Source organism: Notothenia rossii, assembly GCF_949606895.1.
Source record: "Notothenia rossii genome assembly, chromosome: 6".
NCBI classification, from domain to species: Eukaryota; Metazoa; Chordata; class Actinopteri; order Perciformes; family Nototheniidae; genus Notothenia; species Notothenia rossii.
The window spans coordinates 67171924-67190148 of NC_136909.1; the positions used below are offsets into that span (position 1 = coordinate 67171924).

The 18225-nt window shown below is 43.0% G+C and overlaps 1 protein-coding gene across 2 annotated transcripts in view; it reads right to left on the reverse strand.

The window, feature by feature from the left end:
- Positions 1 to 18225, reverse strand: part of ptk7b (protein tyrosine kinase 7b) — a 77391-nt gene that overhangs the window by 21359 nt on the left and 37807 nt on the right. For both annotated transcript variants that reach the window (XM_079687285.1, XM_079687286.1), the window contains exon 2: positions 5589 to 5885. In XM_079687285.1, the coding sequence (XP_079543411.1) occupies positions 5589 to 5885 (297 nt within the window). The remainder of the gene's footprint in view (positions 1 to 5588; positions 5886 to 18225) is intronic.

The window sequence follows — 18225 nt, forward strand, 5'->3', positions numbered from 1 at the left end:
CACACTCAAGTCTACAGGATGATTAAATAAATAGTTAAGTTATTTGCGGTGCCTCCTTTGCTGAGTGACACCTTCAAATTGTCTCTAATAAAGCCTCAGTGTACCCTGCTGGAATTCCCCTTTCCCTGCTGAGTGTGTTGACTATACAAATACTTAGTGTGTTCACACTGAATGAGAACAGGGTCTAATAGTTATTTACGTGATGAGATATAGGTCTGTGGTTGCATGACGTGCAGTCTATACCCCTGGTGTGGTTGTTGGGGGCATAACATTCAGTGAGAGAGCGTATTTGTTTGGCCAATTTATGCACAACAAGGGATTTGTGTGTGTGTGTGTGTGTGTGTGTGTGTGTGTGTGTGTGTGTGTGTGTGTGTGTGTGTGTGTGGTGTGTGTGTGTAGTGTGTGTGTGTAAGACATTCCATGGAGCTGCACTGCTATGGCCCGTGGCTGAATACTGCAGCTGCATCTCTGCTGTTAGGATCCACTATGAAATATGCATGGCATGAGCCTCCACCTGAGACAGCGGTGGAGAGAGGGGGGGGGGGGGGGGGGGGGGTGCACCACTGTGAGGTCAGAGGGGGGCGCTAGAGGAAGAGCTGTCATGATGAATTACCCAGGAACCTGGTATTACAATGCACCTTGGGGGACCATGGGAAACCCTCTCTAAAGTAACAGAGCCCGCTCATTAGCTTCTTTCTAGCACAGATGCGCCGGCAACTGCAAGTGCACATCACGCTACATTGGATCAAATGTGTGTTTGTGTGTGTGTTAGAGACAACTGTTTGTGCGAAGTAAAACACAGTTGATGCTGCACCCCGAAGCGTGTATGCATGCGTGTAAATGTTTAAGAGTTCTGCAGAGGATGCTAATTGGTTGAGTCAAGGTCGTCCCTAGTCTACAGCTCCTGTAGCTTCAGTGAGGAGGAGGAGGAGGAGGAGGAGGAGGAGGAGGAGAGGATGATGAAGGCCACCTCAGCTACAGGGACCTGGGGCCAGACGCTCACAGACCTGTTATTAGTGCAGTGGAAGCATAACCAGGCCGATAAAACCAGACGGGGAAACAGTGAGTCACGGAGGAGGAGGAGGAGAGAGTGAGACGAAGTTGAGAAGGAACAACAAGTATCATGTGCAGTACGACTTGACATTTGGAAATGAAATGAAAGACTTTGTTTCAACCTGCCCGGAGTAACAGGTGGGTGTTTCCGCTGTCAAACTCTCAACCTTACAAGACATGGCTAAATGTTAGTCTCCCAGTGCTACTTTTATGACGTGTAATTTAAAACGCATAGTTTTATGCTACGTTTTAACATAGCGTCTAAAGTTCTCCTGCATTTTTGTTTCCTTAAAACGGAGAGGCCTGAAACGAGACACCAACTTTTTAAAGGGTGTCATTAGTAATAATGTTCCCTTTCCTTATTCGCCACACCAATATCACATAACCCTATTCTAGAAGAAAATTATCGGCCTTGACCATCTGTGATTAATTCAACATGCATTACAGGCATTGGTGGACTTGTCGTCTATGCTAGCAGCTGTCGCGCAGTTAAACTCCTCAAGTTATAATGCTGCTACTGCCTACATGCACAAAAGGCAAGCTGATATTTGAGAATGTACGACATTCTCCCAATTCAGTGGCATTAGGGTCACCTGCTTCCTGTTTAACGAAATTGGTTATGTGACAATTTCAGGAATGCTTGCTTTTGTTTTGTAATGGCGTATGAATAAACTAAAACGTATACGTTTGGATGTAGCGTGAGAGTCCATGTGTTTTTCTGCTGTCAATTGCCAATTAAAAACAAATAAAAATAGTGATTAAACTTTCAGATTTGAACATATGTCTGGTATGACTCATTGGGAAAACCCCTTTATACCTTTTTGCAGTTGTGAAAAATATTTTACATTCCAGCAGCATGAGTGTGAAATGAAACCAGCTAAACAAACTGAGTGTTAGCAGCAAGAGAAACAATTCGGAAAAAAAATGGGAAAAAAATCACAGTGCGGGACAGACTGCTTGACCTCTGTGACCTGACAATCATTGGGACAATGGGCACTTATCAACACTCACATCCTTGTCACTGTCTCAAGTTTCTGCCACTCCTGGCCTATTTGGTTCTCCAGTAGGTTAAAAAATCAATTCCTGATAATATTTCATTTCCACTTTGACCTGGATTTACACAGTCGCACACTCTCACCCTTTACTCTGCTCATATATCTCAATTCACAGCTCAGGTTTCTCCAGCTGTCGCCTCGACAAACAGAAGGTGCTCTTTCATAACCTATTAGTGGCAAATACTTCCCCGTAATCCTTCTCAGAATGCATGACTAAGTGTTGGAGCAGGCCTGGCAGCTAACGCCATAATTAGGGGCGTATAATTATTATGTTGGAGGCAGAGCAGGAAGTCCTATCAACACAGGGATGATAACAGATGAATTGGGAGGATATTGTGGAGGCAGATGCTCGGACCGTTCATTCCTTGCTGTGCCAAAAGACAGCTGCGTGTTCGTCTGCTTCACTCAATGTGCTGATTTGTTGCCATGGAGAAGGGTTTTTACACAGAGGCAAGGTGGATTGTGTTATCCAGGGGAGAGCTCAGGGTTGGGATTTGACTGACGGCACCATATGGGCATGGAAAGAGCCAAAACATGTGGCAGAGTGGCTTCATAGTGTAAACTTTGTGCCCCTGGAGCCGCCCTGGGAGGCAGCGTGACAGACTCAGCTTGCAGTTGGAGACAAGGTGTCAGATTTTATCAGCTGTGGCTGGCAGGGGTCAACTGGCCAGGGGAAAGCCACTCAGATAGATGCTGTTGCTGTGACAGGGCTGAAAGAGAAAGGAGGGAAAAAAGTCCAACAGTGGAGGAAAGTCACTCTGAAGGGGGGAATGTGACAAATGGAGCCTTGGTTATTAGGCTGCATTTTCTCAGCTAACAAAAGTGTGCAGGAATGATGACAGGAAGCGTGCAGCTGCACTAGCCATCAGTGAGGATGCTCTAAAATGCATCTGCCGACCAAATGTAGGTTAAGGACACATGCTGTGTGATTAAATCGAGATGGCGTGTGTGTGTGTGTGGAAGTGGCTCTGTGATTTGAGAGATTAAAAAGAGAGGAATATGCGCCTGCCTGAGTTTCCCCTGCATGTTTTCCCTTCTTCCTACAATCACCGATTACCAAAACAATGTCAGTTTGCATCTCGTTACCCCGAGTCAAGTGAAGCGTTGCCTCCAGGACCAACAAACACACGGACAATAGTGAAGACTGAGTCCGACGCCTCTGCTGGACGCGGACTCGCCGTGGAGACCCAATGACCGGGAGGGACAAAAGGATAAGGGGGGGCTAAAAACCTCTATTAGTGTAAACAGAGGGGGGATAATTACTCTGAATAACTCAACTGGCAGGATTTGCCCACCCACCATTGAGAGCAAGACAAATTAACTCTCTCAGCAGAAGACGGAAGGGGGGGAGGGGAAACCATCTACTAAAGTACAGTCCAAGTACAGTACATATGGAATACCCAACCCCCCCTTGCAACCCACATTTTTACAAGTATGCACGCAAACTAGCATACACATGAGTGAGCGCACATGCAGGGTTAAAGCCGGAGGGGGTCTTTACTTTTGGACGTGCACGGCTTTATCGCCCGTTAAATGCATGTTGGGGAAATAAGAAAACAGCTGTCATAACACGCTCTGATCCACCTAAAGTGAGCCAGAGAAGGCTAGCCACCCGGCGCAATATGACCGAAAGACACATGCCGCATACTGAGATGGTTAAGGATAATTTTTTACCTGTGCGTTGGTTTCAAGTATGCTACAACCTTTTTTCCTTTGGTTTATCTGAAGACATTCCTGAGAAGTCTACCCCTGAAGACTGATATGAAGCTATTGATGTTATCATTTCTAGCATGTACTGAACTCTATCCCTTAATATCCAAGTATTGTCTATGTATCTGCTGTTTATCTCTGCTTTATGTACTGCAGGACTCAGTGTCATACTTGAAGGTGTGTTAGCCGGCAGCATACTTAGTGGACTTGCTAAAAGCCTCTTCAAAAAGCCAATTTCAAAGGCCTCCTTTAAAGGCTACTTGAAGATGCCCTATAAACACCCTCAGAGGCAGATGGAGAATAAGGACATGTCATGTTCCAGCACATTCGGCACCACAAATTGTTGAGGAGTTTAAAAGGGGCACATTGAAGCGCTCTTGTGTAATATTTAGAATTTCCCTTTAATAAATAACTCTCATATTTAAATCACTTTCTATTATTGCCTATTTGTGTTAGAGAATTTCACATCTAAAAAAAATAGCGACCACTTATGTAAACAAGTGTCAACATACTCCAAATTACAATTATATACGAGTTCAGCAAGAACAAATTTGGCTTTTTGGAAATTATTACTCCACCTTCCTTCCAATAAAAACATTCCTTTCTCTTCCAATGTGTGGGAATATTAATGGCGAAGCAGGTACTGAGGTTCATTCTGGGTCACGATGGCAAATCTTAAGGCAGGTCCTCCTGGTCTAACTTGCTTTTAATGTGTGGGAGTTTTTTTTCTGTGGAGCGTTATTGACACACTGCATCATGTTTAATTGAAACTCATAAAAGCAGAGCCTTCAATATCAGACAAGGATTGAAAAACCGATGAGCTCCTTTGGGTTTATCTGGCTCAAAAAACGTTTAACCCTCATGTCATGGCAGCCCACAAATATCCACTGGTGGAGGCACGTCACAGAGCAGGGGTTAAACCTCCGCCCGTCTCTCAGTCTGCTACCAGGAGGTCCGGCCTCTCATCTGTTCTTGTAATCAGCCTTTGAACGGGTAACATCCCCGCAAAGAGAAACCTCCTGGCTGAATGGAGCTCAGGAGGACAACAAATTCCAGATGGAGCCATTTTTCAACCCGCTTTGCTTTTACTACTGCCATCGGGACAAACTATCTCTATGTTTGCGAGGCACAAAGGCTTTTTCAGCAACAAATGGTACCTGAGGGCTTACCACAATACGTGAACAAGGTTGTTATTTATCCCAAACGGGGCCGTGCAGAATTCCCATGGCTTCCTGTGAAACTTAAGAGGGTCGTTGAGGTTTGGGTAGCGGGGGTAAACAACAAAATTAAAATACTAGTCTGTCTCAACTTAATGGGACAAGAAAGTGAGGGAAGGAGAAGCCTGATGTGGATTAAAAAAGCTTCAGCAAGGAGGGAAGAGTTAATGTTAAAGTAAATAATGACATAGCTAGAAAACAAATGATGCTGCTCAGTAATTTTCAGACAAAAGCCTTTTGATGGTATATGGGAAAAGAGGGTGTTGCACAACTGAGAAAAAAAAGATACAAGCAACAAGAAACACATGCTTGGTGGCGCACATATCCAGTTTCCTTTGGAGAGAGGAAGCCACAAAGAAGGAGGCAACAAGGTGGAAACATTCCCGCAGCTCATACTACCTGTCATCTTATACCGGGCCTTTTGTTTGGCGTTTTTGATCCAGAAACTGGATGCTCGCCCTTGTTGCCATTATGAAACCCTGTCAGCTGGTGATTTTCACTCGGGAAGTTTTATTGGAATGAGGGTGAGAACGGCTCGAAATGAAACACTCACACTTGATATTGAAGGAGGCGTTGGTGGAGTGGAGGTATTCTCCTGTGGCCGAGTTTCCTGCGACGCATTCGAAGTTTCCCGCGTCCAACTGCCGATCCACCGCCGTGAACTTGAGGTTGCTGCCCTCCACGAAGCGCCTCTCGCTGTGCTCCAGGGGCTGGCCGTTGTGAAGCCAGCTGTACGTGATGTCGGCCGGATCGCTGACCTCGCAGCGGAGCATTGCGCTGCGGCCGTGCAAGGCATCCTGGGACTTAGGCTCCTTGGTGAACTGAATGGCGGCGGCCTGGATGGACAGCACTGGAAGGAGAGAGAGAGAGAAAGTCAATGACAGAGGATTAGAATGGCGCTGCTGTTAACATTTTACAGCTTTTTCCGTTCATTAAGTGTGTGCCATGGCGACCACTTAGCCCAGTGGAGGAATGTGATGTTTAGACAATACTGGCTAGCTGTGAATTATTTTCTCGTAAAATTATAAGACCCGACGTGGAGAAAATACTTTTTCCCGTGAGGCTCTGGGTAATCTAATACACACACATGCACACACACTTCACAGTCATGAGCCATCAGCTCAGGGAGACATGTCTCTTAAACAAGACATGATGTGACGCTCATACGTCCTCACGCACACACATTTTTTAATTTCCCCTCGTGGTGCTGTATGTGCATCACAGACATATTTCTGCTCTATTTACCCTCATCTCACTTGAGAAAATGACAAGTGTAACTTGCACTGAAACAGGAAGTCATTTTGATGTTGCTGTCAAACTAAGAGTTCTATTTCACACAAAAAATCAAAGGGGAAAAATGTGTCAAAGTACAAGTAGTTATAGGTGAGTTAGTAACTAATGTGTTCCTTCTTTTCCGCATTGCATAATGCGCGGAACCACTGAGAATTAGAAAAAGCTTGTCTGTGATAACACTGCAGCAGAGCAAATCTGATTATTTTGACTGATATCGCAATTTGGATCAAATTGCAAATTTCGATTATGGAGAGTGATCGTTTTTGGGTTATCCTAATTTTCCATTAGGATATTAAAATGATCGTCCAAAACTATTTTTTGTAGACATGAAAATAGAAAGATTTCATCCAGAATAGTAATATTCTGCATGAAATAATATATAGTAATATAGAGCACCTACTGCTATTTGATTATTGAAGTCGTCCATTTTACAATTTAGATACAATTATGCTCAATTGTTCAGTCTTACACGGCATATATTAACAGTTAGGATAAATAAATGCATACATTTCTTTTTTAAATAGAAACACAACACAAAGTTTTTACAATTACTTTTTCAAGCTTATTGTGGCATATCTACGTACTTGATAGATATTGTATCCACCTCCTGTTGAAGGATACAAAAAACACAGCGCAACATCTCTCCATCTAAATGCATGATTGTTGCTAATTAAAGAAAATCCTGGAAACAACAGGAGGAGTTGGATTGGAAGACTCCAATTTGAACTCAACAGCGTCCCGACTTTCTGGTTTGAACACTTGCGCAATGAACTACTCATGATCAGGAGCCATCTCCAACGAGTGTCAAGGCAGGCCCTCATGTGCCCTGAGCAACACAATGTTATCATACCTGATGTCAAGGCTTGCTATCATTGGGAACGATCCACTGCTAGGGTTGATTAAGCTTGGCTACACCTGCGCAGCGGTGTGTGTGCTCGTGTGTGTGGGATCACGGCCTATTGCAAGACTGGAGCCAGGAAAAAAGGGGATCTTTCAGTAATGTTAAATCAAGGAGCCTGTTGAAGATGAGCCAAGGTAATTCCTCCATCTTTGACCCTCCTCACCCCGCCGCCCCGTCCTCCTCCTGCTGCTGCCTGTCCATCTGTGCATCAGTCTCACCTTTGTCTCAGCTGCAGGTGGCTTCAGCTGATGGACAGGCAGGCAAAAAAAAAGAGCAGAAAGGCCTGGAGAGAGGCTGTGGAAAGGCTGAGGTCAACAGGGGCAAGACATTAAGCCTTTTATGCTACCCAACCTTAGATTGTAAAGAACCAAGTCTTAAGATGAGGAAAATCAGAAAGAAGACACCAGGATAGCATGTATGTTGCAGGCAACAAACCCAGCCATATGCATTATGGATCACATACAGTGCCAGAAATAAAGAGGTTCTTGAGTGATTCGGTCCATTAAACCTTTTGCTTAAGTAAAGTCCTGTTGTGGCTTTGCTGTGACTGCACTTTATCGACCACTTCTGTATAGATGCTCGAGCTAGATCTAGATGGCCTAGGTCTGCCGGCCCGCCTGGTTTCTTTGGGGAATTGATTTTTTTGTGAGGAGACAGGTCACGGCCCACTGGCCTATCTTTCAGCTGTAAATAAACTGAGTGAGATAAATCTGAAGGCTTTAGGAGAGACACCTGCTGCCACATGATTGGCTTTCACTTTACAGCCCCAAGCAATATGTGACACTTGGGTTCAAGCTTCACCCCTTCACCTCAATTTGAGCACCCTTGACTGAAGTTACATCCATCTCAAATCTTTTTCATAGATTGTATATCTAAAAAGACTGCTTCTTTTATTCTCATTTTCTTTCCATGCTCTGTTACGACATGGATCTTTTTAAGAGAAAACCCAAAAAGCTAAATAGGGCCATTTTATTAGGTTATTTATAAAGCAATATTACAACACATTAGCTTGCTCTAGTTTCTAAAATTGGGGTGAATGTCTGCTTTTTTTCAGTTTTATGTCATCAAAAGTTGAATATACTTGAGTCTTGAACAGCTGGTTGAACACAACAAGTAACTCAAAAGCTCACATCGAACTCTGAGAATGTTTTGTTTACTAATAATGGACATAACACCACTGGATTTAGTGCAACATTTCTACTGTATTAGCCAGTGATCTCTAACAATGAGGGGTAGATAATTTGATTAATTTGAATAAACCTTGGATAAAAAGCCAGCAGATGGGTTCAAAAACACCAGGAGAGTTTTCCCCAACATCCACCTCAAACAACCCATCAATAAAAATGTCAGCAGACGTGCTCACCTCCTCCATGCCAGCCCTACAGCCGGGGTGTGAGGTAGCGTGCCAACCTCCATCACACCGAGCCTTCTCTATGTGTGTATGTTACGAGTTTTGGTTGATGGTTTCATTTGAGATGCGCGTTGACACAGTGTGTGTGTGTGTTTGTGTGTGTGTGTGTGTGCATGCATGCATATGAAGAGGGAAAGGTCCCAGCAGAGACAGCAAACACAGATAAGGTGTTCTCCCATACCACATAATGACAGACAAGATAGAGAGGGAGGGTGGAGTGAGGCAGTGTGCCAACTCTTACAGTACTGTTAAACTGTGACCTACATCTCTCAAACACCCTGTCTCTCCAACACTGGCATACATACATACACATTCATACACACAAAGACGCAGCTGCCACCTCTGATCACCTCTTATTCAATGACTTAGACATGCTGAAACAAAGCCATGCTACTGAAGCTGTGCCCATATGAGAAATCATTCAAGTTCATTTAGGTCGCAGTAAAGGGAATGTTTGGCTCTTCACAGAGGGACTTTCAAAGAGATAAGCTGAGCGGACTCTATCTAAACTCCCACTAAGGGCTCTTCAAAGTGAGAGTGGTTGAAAGGGAGAGTTGCAGATAACAGGGAATAAACAGAGGGAGGGGACACATGATGGGAATTTTCTTGTGACAAAAACAATCGCTCATGCTAAGACTGAGGGGCACGGTGAACTATTGAAAGCCCAATGATTTACAGTAGGGCAGAGTAAATCATTAAAAAGGTACACCAAGGAGTTTTTGACCACTGGGTTCTTTTATGAGTGCAAAGCTAGCTATCCATTACCAAAGGCAGCAAAAGAAACACAGACGTAAGCATGATTTGAGGAAAAGTATTTGACATGTTTTTAAGGCCTCAAAGATACACACTGAATGTAAACGGGTGCAATGTTTTCAAGACAACTCATTTAAGTGTTAAAATAAGAATTAGTATTCTTGTCATTGGGTTATCGGTAGATTGTTTTTAGGATTAATAGTTAAAAAAATTCAAAAGAATGTCATTAAATATACATTTCAATTTCAGCTATGCAAGACATTTACATGACAGAAACACTAAGCTGCATATCTTCACATTTGAGAAGTTAAAACCACTGAATGGACAGAATATTAATCAACAACAGTGTACAGATATTTCATTTCTGTTCATAGAAAATGTAATTAATTTTAAATAAAGTAGATTTCTTTCAACAGAAAGCTTCACACCATCAATGAAATATGATGTCTCTTGATATATCAAACTTGGTGAAAGCTCTGCTAGTTCTCCAGGGAGCCTCCATTTCCACACAGATTAAGAAAAACTGAAAACAAAAAAAGTCTCAATCAATACGCACTTGCCGGGAAAGCATGCAGCGGATACGCGGATACGCTAATGCACCCGGATGAGCAGCCATCGCAATGAAATATTAATATTAGTTCATTTCAAAATAGTTTTATGAAAATAGTTTCCCTGGATTTGGATCAAGGTATCTGGGACTGACTTGGAAGAGAGAGAAAATAGGTTAAAGACGGAGAAGGAAAATGCTGAGAGGTAAAATATCTTTGCAGGGATTCTCCTCTTCATCTCACTGCTCTGCCGACCCCATTAAGCCCGGCTCGGCTGTCAGGTGGAAGTCGCCTCAAAGTCGGCCTGACAGACGGAAACAACCGTAATGGGCTCATCAGCAGCCGACGCCTCCCTCCTCTCCTTCTCAACTGTTCTGTTGGCACAGCGACGCAAAGGTGCCTCAGTGGAATCAGATTTCCAGAAAGAACGTTGTTGTATCAGCATATTGTGGAATGCAAGGAGATGTGTCAAAGAAAGATTGAGGGGGAAAAAAGGTTCTCTATTTCCAATATTCTTGTTAAGATAAGATCTCATAATTCCTTCAGATAAACATCTGCAATAAGACGTTTTGAGGGAAGCTAAGCTAAGGACGAGCGGGGGTGAAGCACATGCCTGAGGCTGCAGGGGGTTAAAGGGGAGGATGCCCCACACATGCACAGACGAAAACAGCAGCACCCACAAATACTTGGCACCAGTCCCACCCACCCATCACGCCTCCCCTGGGAGCTCAAGAAGACCCTATGCGTGTGATTTCACAGCCTCTCGTGGACCGTGAAGGGGCGAGACAGCTGCTCTGAGATGTTTCAGAGTGACAGGACAGCAGAACGAGGACTTCTGAGTGTTGCTGACCGAGCACGAGACAGTGACTTGAGTGTGGCGACTATTAGATGTTTATCTTCAAGACGGCTCTGACTCAGTGACATGCAATTCCTTGAAATAAACTGCTGGAGATATCCATTAAACAGTGTTATTCTTTGTGAGATTTAAGTACGTAATCCATAAAAAACTCACTGTCTATAGCTAATGAAGACATTTTACCATCATGAACACTTTACTTTTTCACTACTCCCTCCTCTCCACAGCCCCAAAATCTACATAAGCAAATTAAGGATAAGAGCAGCATGACTCCAGATAACATCAGCTCTCTTTGCTCAAACACTCAAACAAACAGTGAGACTTCAAAAGAGTAACAACAAGAAAGGGAAATGGCAGGGACAAGATCAGAGAGTCTGTGATCGGATCAATTATTAACCGAGAGTTCCCGTGAGATCTCAAAGGGAGCTTAGCATGATTTGGGAGCAGAAATCTTATTTAGTTAATGGCAACTCGGAGGTCAGACATGGGCCATGAGACTGAGCACAGACTGGAAAAACATTCAGAGGATGGGAAGAGGGGGAACACTGGTGCAAACAACTCTCTTTGAAAGCATCTATTTCAGCAGCTGCTGTGCCGCATTACATTGCAGTCACACTGCAGTCCAGTCAACCTTTTGAGGAGTTGAAGAAGACTTCAAATCAGAGTAGATCCTGCAGTTAATAAGGGCCTCTTTAAAAGTGCTCCATTAAAAGTCAGGAGAAAAGGGGTAGATCATTCTATTTCCAGCCATTTCTGTACGTTTTGGAATGCCAAGCTAACTATTAGCATTCCTACCACAGTGGCTGTCACAGAGCAAAGAGGAGACAAGTCTGCACTGTCAGGAGAAAAAAGTAAGATACAGTATGGGGAAATAAGATTAGTTCCTTATGTGTTGTAACCTACTTGGATTTAGTCCTATATATGTCCAAGAAACGTATTTATCTGTAGATGACAATTTGTTTAGGAAAAAGTCAAGAATGAGTACAGTTAAAAAACACTATAAAAAGTTTTAAACAAGACAGGAGGAGAGCCGGCATATATGATTGTAAAATCACTGATTTCTTTTTTTAATGATAAAACATCTCTTGAATGAATATGAACAAAGAATCCTGACCAAAATACTTGTATCTAAAACTAGAGATACTGTGTTTGACCAATCAAGTTAACAGCAGCATCAACAGGAGTATATCTTCCCATTTCCATCTATTTTATACAAGTAGCAACTAGCAACCACATGGCAGCCCAACATATTTAATATTGTAGAAAACAATCCATCATATCTGGATGAAGTCTCATAGCATGGATGTGTGCATGCTGGCATATGCAGAGGGAGGCTGATAACCATCTTTCACAGTTCAGCCAAGCGTGTGTTTAAAAGCTGAAATAAAACCTCAGATGGGAAATTGGAAAGCTTCGTCCACAGTTGTGTTTGTGGATCAAGATGTCAGGGGGATAAATTGGCGAGGGAATGAAGGGCAAACGGGAGCACCGAAGCCAACTGACAGAGATTTCATTGCCTGTCAGCAAGTAAGTGTGTAAGTGTGTAAGTGTGTAAGTGTGTAAGTGTGTAAGTGTGTGTGTGTGTGTGTGTGTGTGTGTGTGTGTGTGTGTGTGTGTGTGTGTGTGTGTGTGTGTTTTTCACTGACTGAGATGCCTCCCCTGGCTGCCTCAATAAAATAAAACAGGTATAGCATAAACTGCAATGGGATTTATGAAAACAGCCATATTATGACAAATCACTATTTAAATTCTAACTTCGTCAAAACAAAGAGAAACATGCATTGGTGAGAGGCTTTCCTGCAATTTAAGAGGAAAAAAAAACACTGCTTTGTTGGAGAATGTGTGCATGGTCAAAATCACGATTATTTTTTGGTTCTCAAAATGTAAAACAAATAAACATGTTCTGGTCTATCACAAAGCAGTTACTGATGTCAAATTGAGTTTATATTTGCATTTCCATGCTTCAGTGAGCTCTCCGTCAGTATTCTTAACCACGTTGTGTGTCAGGAACATTAAGCATGTCCGACGAGCATGGCACAGAGAAGTCAGCAGTGCGTGAAGCTGAGATGGCGCCCACACAAAGAGGTCAGCCCGCCTTAGTTAACCTGACAGCAGAGGCGTTCAACAGACAGTCAGAGCAGGTTCAATGTCTCTGTCAAACCATCGTGACAGTGGAGGTCACCACAGACTGACCCATCAGCTCTTGTAGACTTACACTTAACAAGGTGACTTTGTTACTTTGACTTTATATTGTCAATTCCTCTTTGACTGAAGGTTAAAGCCTTAGAATTGTTTGTTCTGTCTGATCAAGATTCCCAAACCCCATTTATTCAATTTACAGTGATATAAAAACAGACTTGTCCTTGACAATGATAGGGAAAGATTGATAATACTGTATAATATAATACTCACATCAACTTTTTCTATTCTTCTGTCATTTTAAATGATTTAAAATTGTATTTAATAATTACATTTCTAGCTCATTTCCAAAAACTATATTGTTCTCCTTGTAAAGAAACCATATTGTTCTTGCATTTGTTCAAAATGTGTATGAACTTAACAGTACACTTCAAATGTATATTTATGTTTAGATGTCAGGTTGTACAAAGCTTTGGCAATATGTATGTCATTATGGTCATGCTAATAAAGCTAGTTCAATTGATAATACTTTCATTTCTGTACACTAAATATGAAGCCTGTTGATCACAAATCACATCAATTAACAGAAAAACAATTGACAACTATTTTGATAAATAATCGATTGTTATTCATTTTCATGAAGAAATGGCCGAACATGTATTTTTAAAGCCTCTCAAATATTGAGATGTCCTGCTTTTTCCCTTCTTATACAATTAAAAAAATGAATATGAACTGACAGAACAAGAAGTATAAAGTCATCTCCCTGGTCGATGAGAAACTGGGGCCTTGTGAACCTTAAAATGAATGACCATTCATTTTACGTTCTTCTATTTATAGAACAAAGTCAGTTAAAGAAATCTTAAAATATCCAATGCAGGGTTTCTTGTCAGGGTTTACAAATGACACCTGAGCCTCATACAAGGGAACATTCAGGTGGGAACAAACATAGCAGCCCTTATGTGCCATCAAAGAGGCACCCCCCCTCTATCAAATAAAAATGGATCAAAGTAATAAAAGAAGGAGTCCCTGCTGTCTCTTTTCATTACATCAGAAAAGAACTGACCCCAGGTACTATTCTCTTCTCTGTGCGGCATACATGAGCAGAGCTCATCTGTGTTCATTCCTCTGCTTCCGATTGAAAACTGTGTTCAAAGCAGCAGGGCCGGGCAGCCTTTTTACAACTAACACTGGTATGCACACGGCTACCTTTATTCAATCGCTGCTCTTATTGTGCCAGGTAATTGCCCTGTGGAGGGGTCTCGCTCTGCAAAGCAACTTGCTCGTGGGCCGGGTTCATTATAACAAACCTCAATGAGATCACTATCAGTTTATGCCTGTTACTTTCCATCTTGCTGCTGACAGAGGGAAGCGAGCTCTGCACCCATTAGATGGAGAATCCCCCCACCACCATCCCCAGCTTATTATCAGGCAACATTGGCATGGCAACAAGCATGCAACCTATCCAGGTGGACCATATGTTTGCTCCATTCAGCCCTCAAACAGCAGCAACAGTCATCCATGACACCTCAGTGGAATTTATAGTATGATCCCCATTTTGACATCTCTTAATATTAGCTCCATTAGCAGGAACATGACACTGATTGCATGAATGTTTTTTTATCAATTCATTTTCCTCAACAAAAAATGTTTCTATCCAACATGGCAATTTGACAGAAGTATGTCACCTCTTCTTCGCTCCAGAGAAATGCACTCTCATGCTCCCTAACGAGCTGCTGCTTGCCAGCACACCTCTGCCTTTGAAATTAGGCAGTTCTCTATATGGTCTCCATGACAGGGAAATAATAAAAACACTCATATGTCACAGTGCGTGCAGGAGGGTGGGGGCAGACAGGCGTCAGCCATAAATCTCTTAATAAGCGCACCGGGCGGCGGTCAACAGCATCAAAGTGTTGGCTGGGCCACACCCAAACGCTCCTTCAAGTGTGCGTTAATAGGCCACCCGTCCTCGGCCATTACCGCCTCATTACTAGTCGTACTGCAGTGGGCTTAAGGGGGGGACTGAGGACTGGGACTTGTTTGGCCTCTGGGGAACGCTGCTGTGGATCTTCATTATACAGGGAGGGGAAAGAAAACACAATCACAGATATGTTTGGGAGGCAGGACATATAGGTCACACTGAACATCTTGAAGCAGGATTTTTTTTTTCAATCACATTTCTCAATTTTATGAATAGTTCCATCTACAAACATCAATTTTTTAATGATAGATATACACTTTTATCACAATTTGTACTTCCACGTCACCAGTTTGTTGATGTCTTTGCACCAAATAGTTGACTATGCTTTTATCTCATTGCTGAGGTTATTTAACTTGAACACGAAGCGTATCATCACAGTGGCGTGCTATTCTGTGTTATTGTATGACGCTTAAATGGCACTTCCGGGAGCTTGATCAACTTGCTCTGGACAAATGGAGTCCATGAAGAAGCCTTTCAGAGAAGATATGAGCCTTGTCTCTCAGCACCCCCACTGCTCTGTCCCTCCACACCAGTCTTCATAACTGTCAAACTCTATCTAAAATAGAGACATCTGAGAACGGGCAGCCCTCAACCATTTTCAACACCCACTCATAAAGGGCTGACTGCTGAAACACAGGCAGCCTAATGCATCTGTGTGTAATCCGTCCATGCCGAGGACATAACATGAGCTGATGAGGAGCAAGAAAAAAGAACAAGAAAGAAAAGAAAGATGCACTGAAAAAAGGTTCTTCTTTTAGTTTGAGAAAACCCAAAAGATGATGATGATGATGATGATGATGATGATGATGATGATGATGATGATGATGAAAAAACCTTTACAGAGTCCAAATATGTGAACCTGGCCATTGAAGGGACATGGCTATTTTTACCCATGGTGCACAGCAACCTGGAGCCAAAACCATGCCTGGCAGCTGCGCTCTTTCACAACACAGTGAATATGAGAGCCATTATTAGATTAAAGAGGATTAGGCTTTGCTCAGGTAAGGCAGGTTCCTGTCTCTTTGGTCCTGAACAACTGGGCACTAATCCAGTAATGACACCACTTTCAGAGGGAAAACTGAAAGGTGCAGCGGTGGAGAAGAAAGGCCGTCAGTTATTTTTCCACTTTTTCATTTGAACAACAAAGGTTCTATACACAGGAACACAGTTTACAAAAGTAAGTGCTTATAACTACCCTGCAAGGAGCATGAGCACAAATGAACAGAGGGTTTGGTATAAAACTAAATATAAAAGGAACAGTGATGTCAAACATCTGAGGTCACACTCAGTGATTTCTTTCCAGCATTTAGAGCCAAAGATGGAAGATTAGGTCACAGTGGAACAGAGGCGCTTAGCAGTTTGCAGCCGGGCTAAACACTGATAGATGTCTAAAGGGTTGCTTCTAAAGTGGGAGTTAGAGCGGCTGCATGGTTAAATCTTCGTTTGAGGGCATGTAGACGTTGCCTCACCAGAGTAATATATGACAGATATGAGATAAAGCAGAGGCAAGACATGGGATTCAGTTTCCAAGTGTCTTGCCTTCTGAAATATGATCTGTGAGGATGAACAAGTTCCAATGGATTAAACAGAGAGAGGGGGAAAATAGCACCGCCAAATATGTGGACTTGGGATGGAAACTTTTGAGAGTAGCAGCGATCTCAGGACAATGCATTTCCTGAGTGACAAGAGCTGCTTTTCGCATCAGTGGAAGTAATAAATGATGCTTCCCTCCCCGGCTCTGGCAGCAGATGGGCGCCGAGTCCTTGGCTGCCAGAGCCGGTCTCCTCTCTGCAGGCTCTGGCTAATGCCTACACCTCGGCTATGTCTCGACATGAGTGCCAACCAGGAATGTGGTGGCACTCTACAATCCCTCTGGCAAACTACCCCAGTGTGAAGGGGAGGGAGCCAAGATAAGAGGAAAGTGAGAAGAGAGAATTCCAAAATAAAGGGTATAAAAGAAAATGAGGGCTATGTTATACCCAGTCATTCAGGCTTTTGGCACCATAAGGCTGTAAAAGGGAGAGTAGTAGATTCATGGCTATCACTGTCTCACACTGTGGAGGACATGAAATTGCAATGGAGATAAACCAATCCCTGGAGTATGACAATTTCATTTCCAGGTCAATCTAAAGCCACGTTCCTGCTGCAACATCCAACTGCTAATATATTGAAGGGGGATAATTAAAAAAGGAGGTTTGAAATTAGATTCCTCCACCATGTCATGATCTAATGAGACGGATTAGAATCGAGGAGACGGAATACTTAATGATGGACGGATGGATGCTTTGTAAGAGTCAGAATCTCTCAGTCACTCAATGGGGCTCCAGAGTACAATAAGGATTCCATTAAAACTCACTTTTTCTCTAGTCTTGCTGTCTCTCTCCATCACACTATAACAGTCCATCAACCATTGGCCTTCGAAAGTCTGTTTTTAAAAGCTTGCTGAATCCCTCCGGTACACGCAATCCGCAATATCCTCCTCTGACGGCGGAACAGTTTTTATTGCACTAGTGTACCCTGAGACCAGGCTCTTGTCTAAAACCACAAAACACACCCGACCTCTGACATGTTAGTTCATGAAAGAAAGGCAGGGAGGAAGCGTTTATTTACTTTACTCATTTCATTCAGAAAATGTGATTTAAGACCTGGGTGGCCTCCTGGCCTCTCCATATCTCCCTCTCCCTCCCCTCCTCCCACACACAAACACACATGGATGTTGATGCTGGAGGAGGGAATCAAACAAGCCTGGCATCCAGGTTGTTTCCAGGACCGCTCGGCTCTGTGGGTTAGGTTTCCTAGCAGGGCTTGGCGGGCTCTGCAGAGCGAGCTCAGTGTAGTCACCACAGTTTAATAAGCTGTAACCTTGCTGGACAGGCGTCTACTGTAACTGCAGTCCCTGAAGACTGTCCCGCTGTGAGAAAGGTTTCTAAGATGGCGGACCACATAGGTGTTTTTATGAACCCATCGACTCTGTAAACACCAACACAGAAAGGATAAGCATCTACTCACAATACGTTTTTTTGTTTTAAAACGCATTACTTTGGACACGTTTAGGCCTAAAACCCAATACAGGCATTTGTGTTGTCTATGCCAACAGCTGATGTGCAAGCAAATTCTGCTTGTACAGTGGGGCAAAAAAGTATTTAGTCAGCCACCAATTGTGCAAGTTCTCCCACTTAAAAAGATGAGATGTAATTTTCATCCTAGGTATACTTCAACTATGAGAGACAAAATGAGAAAAGAAAAAAAATCCAGAAAGTCACATTGTCTGATTTTTAAAGAATTTATTTGCAAATTATGGTGGAAAATAA